General features: G+C 38.0%; 1 protein-coding gene across 2 annotated transcripts in view; it reads right to left on the minus strand.

The window, feature by feature from the left end:
* Positions 1-13751, minus strand: part of LOC127872887 (codanin-1-like) — a 77565-nt gene that overhangs the window by 9977 nt on the left and 53837 nt on the right. For both annotated transcript variants that reach the window (XM_052416371.1, XM_052416372.1), the window contains exons 17-22: positions 10950-11150; positions 10242-10324; positions 7797-7942; positions 5868-6073; positions 1500-1662; positions 851-1000 (exon numbers count right to left, since the gene is read on the minus strand). In XM_052416371.1, coding sequence (XP_052272331.1) covers positions 851-1000; positions 1500-1662; positions 5868-6073; positions 7797-7942; positions 10242-10324; positions 10950-11150 — 949 coding nt within the window. The remainder of the gene's footprint in view (positions 1-850; positions 1001-1499; positions 1663-5867; positions 6074-7796; positions 7943-10241; positions 10325-10949; positions 11151-13751) is intronic.

The following is a 13751-nucleotide window of genomic DNA, read 5'->3' on the forward strand; positions in this document are numbered from 1 at the left end:
ACAAGGTACATGACCCTCCCAGAGAAGATGTGCCCCAGGGTGGAGACCTACCTGTCTGTCATGGGCATTGTGCACAAGGTACATGACCCTCCCAGAGAAGATGTGCCCCAGGGTGGAGACCTACCTGTCTGTCATGGGCATTGTGCACAAGGTTCACGACCCTCCCAGAGAAGATGTGCCCCAGGGTGGAGACCTACCTGTCTGTCATGGGCATTGTGCACAAGGTACATGACCCTCCCAGAGAAGATGTGCCCCAGGGTGAGAACCTACCTGTCTGTCATGGGCATTGTGCACAAGGTACATGACCCTCCCAGAGTAGATGTGCCCCAGGGTGAGGACCTACCTGTCTGTCATGGGCATTGTGCACAAGGTACACGACCCTACCTGAGAAGATGTGCCCCAGGGTGGGGACCTACCTGTCTGTCATGGGCATTGTGCACTAGGTACATGACCCTCCCAGAGAAGATGTGCCCCAGGGTGAGGACCTACCTGTCTGTCATGGGCATTGTGCACAAGGTACACGACCCTCCCAGAGAAGATGTGCCCCAGGGCGGGGACCTACCTGTCTGTCATGGGTATTGTGCACAAGGTACACGACCCTCCCAGAGAAGATGTGCCCCAGGGTGGGGACCTACCTGTCTGTCATGGGCATTGTGCACAAGGTACACGACCCTCCCTGAAAAGATGTGCCCCAGGGTGGGGACCTACCTGTCTGTCATTGGCATTGTGCACAAGGTACATGACCCTCCCAGAGAAGATGTGCCCCAGGGTGGGGACCTACCTGTCTGTCATGGGCATTGTGCACTAGGTACATGACCCTCCCAGAGAAGATGTGCCCCAGGGTGGAGACCTACCTGTCTGTCATGGGCATTGTGCACAAGGTACACGACCCTCCCAGAGAAGATGTGTCCCAGGGTGGGGACGTCATGTAGGACAGTCTGCCACAAGCCACAGGTCTCCTCCATCAGGCTGGGCGTGTACAGGGGGCTACCCTGCACCACTGGCAATAGCAATACACAACTGGTATTATATCATGATTGTTTAACCCTCTTTAGTTTTAGTAAGTACACAATTTGTAAGCCACTTCCATTGATATTTTGAAAGGCGTTGTGTTAAGTTCACTGTTGAAATTACAGCTCTGAGCATCACAACCTGTATTAAAATAAAATGGCCATTAAATAAGTCAGATATGAGTGTATATCGTTTAAATAAGTCAGATATGAGTGTATATTGTTTAAGTGGGGCTCACTGATGAAAACTAAATAAATAAGATTTTTACCAAATTATTTACTAAAACGATAAGTAATTTGTCTTTTATCATTTAAAAAAAGAACAGTTAATAAGTTCTCTATTCTTCATGTTCTTTTTTAATAACATACCATAAAATGCATCGATATATGATAATTATCCCAAAAATAGACTGAGTGATTCCAATGAGGCCTTTCTTCCTACCTAAAGTTATCAGGTGTATACACATAACTGGTACACTATGCACTTACACAAGCTAAGAACCAGCTCCAAAGTCAGCTGAACAAACGACTTGTGAACTGATGGAAGGACATCTTGACGACCATTCAATGTCAGTTTTGTCTCAGATAGCAGCTTCTGTACGAGACTGTCGCTGATTTGTCTACCACCCATGTATATTTGTTTTAGAAAGTCCTGAAAATCATTGAAGAATATCTGTGTGTTAACAGGCATAATGCTTTTTTGTCTTAAAAAACACAGATTTAATTACATAGCATTAAGTTAACTGATTAAGGTTAGAATATCTTGTATTTCTTTGAGAAAAAATTACACGGCATTAAGTTATCTGATTAAGGTTAGAATATCTTGTATTTCTTTAAGACAAACAACTGTTTTGTTAAATTGATATCTTGGTCTTGTTTGAAACTGGGATCACAAACTGGGTAGCTTTGTAACATTTTATAAACAAGAGGGCCATGATGGCCCTGTATCGCTCCACTGGTTTTTTATGCGAAAAAAGCATGCAATGCGCATAGGTTGAAATGTACTCAAGCATGTGACTTTCTCTTTCTATCCCTCGTCCCACTGGTCGCTTAAAGTTGGAAGGGTGAGCATTTTTATATATGGAAAACGTGGATACAAAGTTTGAGTTTACCATGCAGTATCATATATTGACTTTTCTTGAAATAATTATGTACATGGAAGTTGTGTTTTTAAAATCAATAAGATATTATTAAACTGGTTTAAACACTACAAAAAAGACATGAAATTAACATGTCATCCGAAATATTTTTATCCGGATAAATGGTCACTTTCGACATATTTAAATAAAACCAGACTTATTTCAGTTTATAAGAAAAACATGCATTACACATGTTCTTACTTCAATTCCTTTGGAAGCAGTCACCATCTGATCTAAAATGGCACTAAATGACAGGGTTTTATCTCATGTTGACAAGAAAATCAGAAGAAAACAACAAAATCAACATTTTTTCCCACAGCTTCGTGACCCAATTTCCGATGGTCTGTATAAACATTGATTTCCAAAAAATAAAATAAATAGTTGTGCATCTGCTTACATGTATTGATAGATTTTTTACTGATAAACATCCCATGCTTCAAAAAGTAAAGATAATGTCTACAAACGGACGCAAAGACTTGATTCCCATGCATGCATGTAGGTTTGTTGTTGTTGTTGTGACCTTGGAACTAATTATGTAAACAACGTCTTAGACTGGTCCGCGCATATGCAGAAATGTTTTCGATCGTGCTTTTGAATTGATGGGTTATCATATTAACGGCAAAAAAAAGCTTATAAATTTTATTTCTTTGTAGATATGGGGTGATTAAGTACCAAATGCCATTCTCGACCTTCCAATAGACCATAACTCCTTCTGAAGAGTTTGTTTTCGTTTTGAAAACTGGACTTCCCGTTTCAAAAAGGAAAAATTGTTCATGATTTCTCCTTTTAGCACAATGATTTCTACCCCACCCAGCCAATTTATAAATAGTCCTTTACAATATTATTTCTCGTCTGCAATCTCTTTCAATTTGGGGCAGTCCAAAATGTGTCGTTTGGTAAAGGGTTAACATTTATGGATAGTTAACATGTTAGTCTATCTTTCACGCTCGACATCTATGCATTTATCTCTTATAATTAAAAAGTTATTCCAAGTATATTTTGATAAACTTTTAGTTTGAGAAGAAAATAGTTTATTCATCCAATAATGAATTAATAGCAAAAACGCATTAACATGCAAAGTTCAACGACTTCCTGTGGCCATGTTTTTTGACAAATCAAATTTTCTTGAACAACTTTTTAATGGGAGCCTTCAAGGGATAAATTTGGCCCCAGGGGCATAATTTGAACAAACGTGGTAGAGAACTATAAGATGGTTATGGACAGGAATATTTTTAAAGTTTGCATAAAAGAGACTTTATATAAGCATATGTTCAGTTTTGTGACCCCCGGGGCAGGGTCAAATTTGAGCCCAGGGGAATAATTTGAACCAATTTGGTAGAGGACTATTAGATGTCACTACATACCAAATTAAGTAGCCCTAGGCTCTCTAATTATGAACAAGAAGATTTTTTAAGTTTGCACAAAAAAGGCCTTATTTAAGCATATGTTCATTTTTGTGACCCCCGGGGCAGGCTCAAATTTGACCCCAGGGGCATAATTTGAAAAAACTATGTAGAGAACTATTAGATGCCAACTTTAAGATTTTAATACATACCAAATTTGGTAGAAATAGGCCCAATGGTTATGGACAAGGAGATTTTTAAAGTTTGCACAAAATAGGCCCAATATAAGCATATGTTCAATTTTGTGACCCCTGGGGAACGGTCAAATTTGATCCCAGGGGCTTAATTTGAACAAACTTGGTAGAGGACTATTAGATGTCACAACATACCAAATTTGGTAGCCCTTTGCCAAACAGTTATGGACATTAAGATTTTTAAAGTTTGCACAAAATAGGCCTTATTTAAGCGTATGTTTATTTTTGTGAACCCCAGGGCAGGGTCAAATTTGACTCCAGGGGCATAATTTGAACAAACTATGTAGAGAACTATTAGATGCCACTACATACCGAATTTGGTAGCCCTAGGTCCTATGGTTATGGACAAGAAGATGTTTAAAGTTTGCACAAAATAGGCTTTATATAAGCATATGTTCAATTTATTGACCCCCAAAACGGGGTCAAATTTGACCCCAGGGGCATAATTTGAACAAGTTTGAAAGAGGTTTACCCCAGGAACATTTGTGAGAAGTTTGATCGGAATTGGACTTGTAGTTTAGGAGAAGAAGATGTTTAAAGAAAAAGTTAATACACGCACGCACAACGGATACAGGACCATGACATAAGCTAAAAAGCATGTAAACAATCTAAAGAATACATTTATTGCCAAATCTTCATGAAACTAAGTGAAAACATTTGTCCCAATCATATCTTAGAAACTGGGTCACTTATGATTGAAGAAAAGGTCACACTGTCAAACTTAAAGAACAACCTATTGAACACTGTAGTGGACAATGTTAGTACACAATCTGTATGTTTCAAGAACAAATGTGACTATGTCAAAATGATACCTCTGAAGTTCAAAACTGGGTAATATGGGTCAAAACTAGGTTAATAGGTCAAACAAAAATTACAACTTGTGAACACTCTACAAGTCACAGATGTTTGCACAATCTTCATGAAACTTGCAAGAAACATTAAGCAATTGAGCTGTTATTGTATCTGGACTGAGATATAACATGATTATTGTTTGTTCAAGAGTATGCCTGGCAGGTGTTGGGACAGTTTTACTCTCAATTCTATTGCAAAACATAGTAAACTCTACATGCTCAGTTTATTTCCTTGAGACGAGTGCTTAGGTGCCTTTTGCCATCTTATTTACATTCCACATCAATATTTTCGGTGTATCACACAGTTACTCCAGAGAAAAAAACAGAGATTTTCTTCCAATTTTGTTAACATAATTGATTATGTGAAACAGAGCTCCAGATAAGAGCCGTACAGCCATAAATACGGCTTTGTTCATGAAAGTCTACACATTTATTTTTATAAACTGGACTAACAATTACAATATTCGACTTTAATATCCGTTTAACGCATTTACGAAAAAATCTGGCCGTACCGATACGTCCGCGCGACGTGATTTGTTGGTCTCTAACCTAACGGCGCTTTTCGTTAACTTAAATTACCGAAAAGTTGTAGACTGGGTTATTCTATTCTGTCCCGTGATTTCATATAACTCGTAAACCTGTCAAAAACAATTTGTCTGCGTGCAATGGAAGGTCGGCTTAACCGAAAGCGGTTCAAAACAACACTGTGTTGTCATATAATGGCTACATAGTTGTCATATAATGGCTACATACGGTGTCGTCTAACCATCCTGACATTCAATCTGTAAACCCAGAAAAAGACATTGTCGCCCCGATATTAAACGATTTGATTGCATCGGTGGCTAAAAACGTTAGAAAACACGATGGGAAACGGATGAGACAGTGACATAAGTGTTCATTTACTTAGCTTACTAGTTAGCTTGTCTTTTCTTGTCAAGAAAAATGAAGAAAAAGTATTAGTCATGAATTTTAATGTGTAGTTAAATTTGCATCATAATTCAGAATGGAAAACCTAATAAAGTAACTGTTTAAGAAGCAAAATATATTTATTATAATGACTGCAAATGTTTCAGTAAAGTCAGTTATACACCCCTCCAAGAACACGGGTAGTACAGTACTACCTGTATTTTTGGGTATGGTAGTGCAGGTACTAATTGATTTTCAGCGTTACTCCTTTTCTTTCTGTCAGTGGCAGTACCGTTACTAATTTCACAAATCCTTATCTGGAGCTCTGATGTGCAAACAGTTTATCAAAGACATTGCTAATTACCTTAAAATCTATCAACACCTCTGAAGGATGCCGTAAGGTGTCGTCATGTAGCATGGCAGAAACAACTGTGCCAGACTTTAATTGGCTGTCCTTGCTTGCAGATGACTTTTCACCCTGTTCAAGTGGACTGTTTGCCTCATTGCATGCAGACATTAACGTCTTGGTCACTTTATCAATATCGGGCATTATTTCTGACTGGTACATCCCTGAAATCAATTTTATCTTGAAATCTAGTTTTCAGACAGAGACAATGGGGAAACAACCACTGAATTGCTTGTCAACAGGTGCTGAATAAAACCATTTTGACCCTTACACCAGAAAATGCTCTTTGCATGTATTTGATTTTATCCTGCTAAAAATAATTCTCTCTGAACACAATTACTGGTGTGCCTTAAACAAATTATTTTAACATTCCAAAAAAAGAAATAGTATTATAATAATAACACAAATAAGACATTTCCTTAAATACTTATTAATAATTTGACTGAAACACTGGTTTATTTTCGGTATGAAATAGTAAAGCAAGATCGAAATTCTTTATCTCACAGTGTGAAATTCGTTTCCGTATTTAACAGCTAAAAATATTTTTTGAAAGACTCTGTTAATGTACAACTCATTATGATGTCATGGCGACATTTAAATATTTGGGCAATTCAATAAAATGTTATGTCTAAGTTTAAAAAAAATAATTAAAAAATGCAACATTTATTGCTTCAGATACTTCAAATGTTGTTTTTCATTGTAAGAGGGTATACACTGCAACTCCAATATATCGCGGTTGAAGGGGCCCAAAGATCGCGACCATGATATATCCGGCGCGCGATATAAATTGTAAGGTTATGTATGCATGTATATGTATGCATTAGCATCGTTATGCAATCTCAAAACACGCTATTTACCTACCTTATTCAATTGTGTGTAATATCCATATGTTATTCATAGGTAAAACACAAAACATTATTCCTTGTGAGTATTTTCAAATGCATATAATTAAATTTGTAATCCGAAAAACATTGCCGAGTTGTATTGTTCAAGAAAGCATGCACAAATTAGACCCATGTACAAAATGACGTCATTCATTCTCATGAAAAGCATGGAAAGCATGGGTTTTAATAGTAGTGCATTTTGACAAACTGAGGGATCTTTACCTCTAAATTAAAAGCAAGTAGTTTACACTGTATCTAACCTACACAGATTGTTGAGATAGGCCAGTATTAACTTGTGACATTAACAGTTATAATTGTGTACACCTGCATGTGTACACTGGTGCGTTTCGGCAGTTCAAAGCAAATTCAATACAGAATGGTAACACCTGAAATGACCTGTGATGTTTGACAAGCGGGGCTATTGTTTATCGCAGTACACAGGTGTTAAAGTGATTTACAATGTAAGCAAACAATCTGGTCAAAACTGGATTATGAATGTTGGATTAATGTTTGTGAAAAAAGGGAAAAATACTAGCTTGAAACGGATTTTAATTCATCAAATTCTCAGATTAAAACATTTTATTTGGGGATTATGCTCGTCAGATTTTTGGGAGCCATAGCCGATTCGCGATATATTGGACAACGCGATATAACGGACCATGATATATTGGAGTTGCAGTGTAATAAATGAAATATTTCATGGTTGTGGTTTTCTGATGGTTTATTTCACACATGTTGATTTTGAAAAATTGTATAACACTTGCACTGCAGGCTATTGAAATACAACATCACACAATCAACTTGTGTTGTACAACACAAAAGACATCGCTTACATGAGATATTCCCTATTTGTAAATACCATGTAATTTGTTCTAGCAATATATAATGTGTTTAAGTGTGAAATTCACGAAGTCAAATTACAGGCCACGTGGTGGTATTATTCATGTTCTACAACATTCGCTACAACAATTGCACAGAGAAATGTTTGAGTTTCACTATTTACCAGTGGTGACATGCTTGTTTATCCACATGGATATCTTCTCCCCCGCCAGTTGTTCAGAGATGCTGGCTGCTATGGCAACCACAGATTCCAGCTGGTCGTCAGGCAACAGCAAGGCAATCAGTGGAGGGACTTTACAGTGGCAATACCTGGGGATAACAATTTGAGGTGTTTCAAGTGATTTTATTTGCACCCAGGAGGACTGTAACTCACCTTGAGTTTTTGACCACAAAATTCAATTGCACTTGGCTTTTTTCCCAAGCTTAAGTAAAAATAAAATTATATTTTGCTCCTACTTTTGAAGATCTAACTTACTCAAAACTTAACAAGAGCACCGCATAGCGGGTGCCACGCTCGGCTGCGGGTGCAGTTTTTAACTAGAGCTTTGTCACAGACGTGACGTATACCCCCACGTGCAGCATTGACACAGACTATTTTGCATGCTGTCTTCACAAAACAAGAGAATCAAATTTATGGTGATATTAAGAATTATAATGCCATTATCATTTATGGCCATTTAGACCTTTGAACACTTGAATTCTTTCGCATGACATGCCATCCAAATTTATGGCCATTTTTTTTTCTTTTGAACTCCAAGTGTGACCTAGACCTTGGAGTTATCGACATAATTCTTTCGCATGACACATCGTCCAATGATTGTAAATAACTGTACCAGGTATTTTTAAAATCTCAAAATAAATAACATAGTTATGGCCCGGACAAGATCATTTATGGCCATTTTTGACCTTTAAACTCACATCATGACCTTGATGTTGCAGATATCGACGTAATTCTTTCGCGCAACACACCGTCCAATAATGGTGAACAAATGTGCCAAATGATTTTAAAAATCTCACAATGAACAACATAGTTATTGCCCGGACAAGCTCATTTATGGCCATTTTTGACCTTTGAACTCAAGTGTGACCTTGACCTTGGAGTTATCGACGTAATTCTTTCGCGCGACACACCGTCCAATGATGGTGAACAAATATGCCAAATGATTTTAAAATCTCACAATGAACGACATAGTTATGGCCCGGACAAGCTCATTTATGGCCATTTTTGACCTTTGAACTCAAAGTCTGACCTTGGAGATATCGACGTAATTCTTTCGCGCGACACACTGTCCAATGATGGTGAACAAATGTGCCAAATGATTTTAAAATCTCACAATGAACGACATAGTTATTGCCCAGACAAGCTCATTTATGGCCATTTTTGACCTTTGAAAACTCAAAGTGTGACCTTGACCTTCGAGATATCGACGTAATTTTTTCGCGCGACACACCGTCACATGATGGTGAACAAATTTGCCAAATGATTTTAAAATCTCACAATAAATGATAAAGTTATGGCCCAGAAAAGCATTTGACCCTTGAACTCCAAGTGTGACCTTGACCTTGGAGATATCAACGTACTTTTTTCAGGCGACACACTATCCCATGACTGTGAACAAATGTACCAAGTTATTTTAAAATCTAACGATAAATGACATAGTTATGGTCCGGACAAACTTTCGGTTTAAAACACACTAAGTGACCCCGTGACCTAGTTTTGACCTGGCATGACCCATATTCAAACTTGACCTATACATCATCAAGATACAATTTGTGACCAAGTTTGGTGAAGATCGGATGAAATTTCGGGACAAACCGACAGACCGACCAATGGTAATGGGCGTATAATAAATGAAACCTTGTCAGAATTTTTTAATTTTTTTTAGCGGTTACAGTGACCTTGACCTTTGACCTAGTGACCCAAAAATGGGTGTGGCAAGTAGAACTCATCAAGGTGCAGCTACATGTGAAGTTCAAAGTTGTAGGTTGAAGCACTTTGATTTTAGAGCCAATGTTAAAAACCTTAACAAAATGTAAAGGTTTTAGCACAACGCGGACGTCGGACGACGAGCTGGCTATGACAATACCTCGGGTTTTCTCCAGAAACAGTCGAGCTAAAAATGGGCTTACTGGTAATACATGTTAAATAAAATAGTGCCGTCAAAGATGGTAGTGTGCAGCGTCCAAGCCTGACTGGTGACACACCTTCAATGCTATGGTACTTTCTGTTTTGAGAAAGACTTCCCAAAACATAAATCCACTTTAATGTTGAAAGTGAAAACTGAACAGGTTGATTGTGCATGACATTGCTGGCAGGTGACCCCAAAATTATATTCAAAGCAGATGCAATTAAAAAGTTATTTACAATTAACATGCTATTCAACTTACTCATTATCAGATATTGTGACATGCAGTGTTCTTTACCAAGTAATTTTATTGTATGACTTTTTGTATTTTAATAGATTACTAAGATGTCCTAAAATTAATTAATTTCCTCAGTTTAATGAAGATTATACAATAAAAGGCTTACTAAAACCACCTGGATTGTGATACATGTGTACCAACAATTAATACTCTTCATATTTTTATGAGAGATTATTGCACTTACACAGGTGCATCCCTAACAAGGTCGTTCTTGACATTGGTGGACAGCTCCTGAGCTACTTTAAGTGCAACCAGGGATATGCGGTCCTGCAATACAAATTACTGCGTTCTATTGAATTACAAAAAAGACAAACATTTAGAAACTTAAAAAAGCAATTGTTTCAAGGCAGGTGTATGAAACCTTTATGTTCAGTAAGTAAAAGCTTAATACAAACTAGAAAGATCAGTTACTTCTGTATTGTTCACTTGCAAATACATGGTGGCATAAACCAATACATATGCATAAAAGAACACTACTTTTGACAAAAAAGAGATGTGAAGGAAACTGCATTTTTGTGATAAAGTGATTTCCCCCAGCAAATCACAACAATACTAAATGAACCTTGTTCTGGGAAAACTGGGCTTAATGCAAGTACGTATTTTTTTTAAGATTAGCCTGTGCAGTCAACACAAGCTGATCAGGAACCATACTTTCCGCCTTAACTGGATTTGTGTATAAAAAAGACCACAATAATAAATTCTTTTTTCATAAAAGCGGGATGTTTTGTCCCTGATTAGCTTGTGCAGACTGCAATCTGGGATGACCCTTTACGCACATGCATTAAGCTTCTTTTTCCCAGAGCACAACTCATAGTTTTGCTGCCAGTTGAATTCCCCCACCATATCAAACCTATAGCAAACAATACATTGAATAAAACCCCTGCCTACTTGCCTTCATCTTGGCACTGGGAGATCCTTCTGGGTTGGAGAGCACCTGGTCCAGCACACGTTCTTTACCACCCGTTATAGACTCCTGGAGCAGACCGGAACGGAACTTCTTGATGAAGTTTGACGCTGTGCGGTCCGCTACGAAGTCAACCACACGCTTCATGGAGGCTGGATGGTTGTGGAAGAAATTCTCCTCCAGTTGCAGCTGAAACCCATATGGTGAATAAGTTAGGTAAAATATGAAAACAGGAATAATATGAGAAAATATAATTTGGGATAACGGGTTTTGACCCATGTGCATTAAGTTCCGTCCCAGATTAGCCTGAGTAGTCACGTTTTATTGTATTTTTGGTTTAATGAAGTCCCTCCTATACAAACAAGAGGGCCATGATGGCCCTGTATCGCTCCACTGCTGAAAAAAGGCTGACACAAATATTCTCTGCATGTGCAAATACTTAAATATAGGCCCTATTTAAGCACATGTACACTTTTGTGACCCCCTGGGCTTGGTCAAATTTAACCCCAGGGGCATAATTTGAGCAAACTTTGTAGAGGACTACTATATCTCACTACATGTACATACAAAATATGGTAGCCCTAGGTCCTAGAGTTAAGGACAAGAATATTTTTAAAGTTTTCACAAAATAAGCAAGATATAAGCGTATATAATGTTCAATTTTGTGACCCCGCGGGTCAAGGTCAAATTTGACCCAAAGGGCATAATTTGAACAAACTTGGTATAGGACTATAAGATGTTACTGCATACCAAATTTGGTAGCCTTAATCTGAATGGTTTTCGACAAGAAGATTTTTAAAGATTTCACAAAATAGGCACTTTAAAAGCATTTATTCAATTGTGTGACCCCCCAGGGCAGGGTCAAAGTTGACCCAAAGGCATTATTTTAACAAATTTGGTAGAGGTTTATTAGATGTCACTACATACCAAATTTGGTAGCCCTAGGCCCAATGGTTATGGACAGAAAGATTTTTTAAGTTTTCACAAAATAGGCCCCATATAAGCGTATGTTCAGTTTTGTGACCCCCCGGGCAGGGTCAAATTTGACCTAAGGGGCATAATTTGAACAAACTTGGTAGAGAACTATTAGATATCACTTCATACCAAATTTGGTAGCCCTATGCCTTATGGTTAGGGACAAGAGAATTTTTAAAGTTTTCACAAAATAGACATTATATAAGCATATAATTGATTGTGGCCCCCAGGGCAGGGTCAAATTTGACTCCTGGGGCATAATTTGAACAAACTAAGTGGAGGACAATACAATGCCACTACATACCAAATTGTGTAGCCCTAGGCCTAATGCTTATGGACAAGATTTATTTTTAAGTTTTAACAAAATAGGCATTATATAAGCATATGTTCAATTTTATGACCCCCGGGGCAGGTTCAAATTTGACCCCAGGGATAAAATTTGAACAAATTTGGTAGAGGACTATAAGATGTCACTACATACCAAATTTGATAGCCCTAGGCTGGATGGTTATGGACAAAAAGATTTTTAAAGTTTTCACAAAATAGGCCTTATACAAGCTTATGTTCAATTTTGTGATCCCCCGGGGCAGGGTCAAATTTGACCCCAGTGGCATAATTTGAACAAACTTGGTAGAGAATTATAAGATTTCACTACATACCAAATTTGGTAGCCCTAGGCTCAATGGTTATGGACGAGAACATTTTTGAAAGTTTTCACAAATAAGCCTGATATAAGCATATGTTCAATTTTGTGACCACCGGGGCAGGGTCAAATTTGACCCCAGGGGCATAATTTGAAGAAATTTGGTAGAGGACTATAAGATGTCTCTACATACCAAATTCGATAGACCTAGGCCCAATGGTTATGGACGAAAAGATTTTGAAAGTTTTCACAAAATAGGCCTTATATAAGCATATGTTCAATTTTGTGACCCCCGGGGCAGGGTCAAATTTGACCCCAGGGGCATAAGTTGAAGAAATTTGGTAGAGGACTATTAGATGTCTCTACATACCAAATTTGATAGCCCTAGGCCCAATGGTTATGGACGAGAGATTTTGAAAGTTTTCACAAAAAAGGCCTTATATAAGCATATGTTCAATTTTGTGGCCCCCTGGGCAGGGTCAAATTTGACCCCAGGGGCATAATTTGAAGAAATTTGGTAGAGGACTATCAGATGTCTCTACATACCAAATTTGATAGCCCTAGGCCCAATGGTTATGGACGAGAGATTTTGAAAGTTTTCACAAAATAGGCCTTATATAAGCATATGTTCAATTTTGTGACCCCCGGGGCAGGGTCAAATTTGACCCTAGGGGCATAATTAGAAGAAAGTTGGTAGAGGACTATTAGATGTCTCTACATACCAAATTTGATAGCCCTAGGCCCAATGGTTATGGACGAGAAGATTTTGAAAGTTATCACAAAATAGGCCTTATATAAGCATATGTTCAATTTTGTGACCACCGGGGCATGGTCAAATTTGACCCTAGGGGCATACGTTGAAGAAATTTGGTAGAGGACTATTAGATGTCTCTACATACCAAATTTGATAGCCCTAGGCCCAATGGTTATGGACGAAAAGATTTTGAAAGTTTTCACAAAATAGGCCTTATATAAGCATATGTTCAATTTTGTGACCCCCGGGGCAGGGTCAAATTTGACCCCAGGGGCATAGTTTGAAGAAAGTTGGTAGAGGACTATTAGATGTCTCTACATACCAATTTGATAGCCCTAGGCCAAATGGTTATGGACCAACAGATTTTGAAAGTTTTCACAAAAAAGGCCTTATATAAGCATATGTTCAATTGTGTGAC

The sequence above is a fragment of the Dreissena polymorpha genome, chromosome 3, assembly GCF_020536995.1.
Source record: "Dreissena polymorpha isolate Duluth1 chromosome 3, UMN_Dpol_1.0, whole genome shotgun sequence".
Classification (NCBI taxonomy): domain Eukaryota; kingdom Metazoa; phylum Mollusca; class Bivalvia; order Myida; family Dreissenidae; genus Dreissena; species Dreissena polymorpha.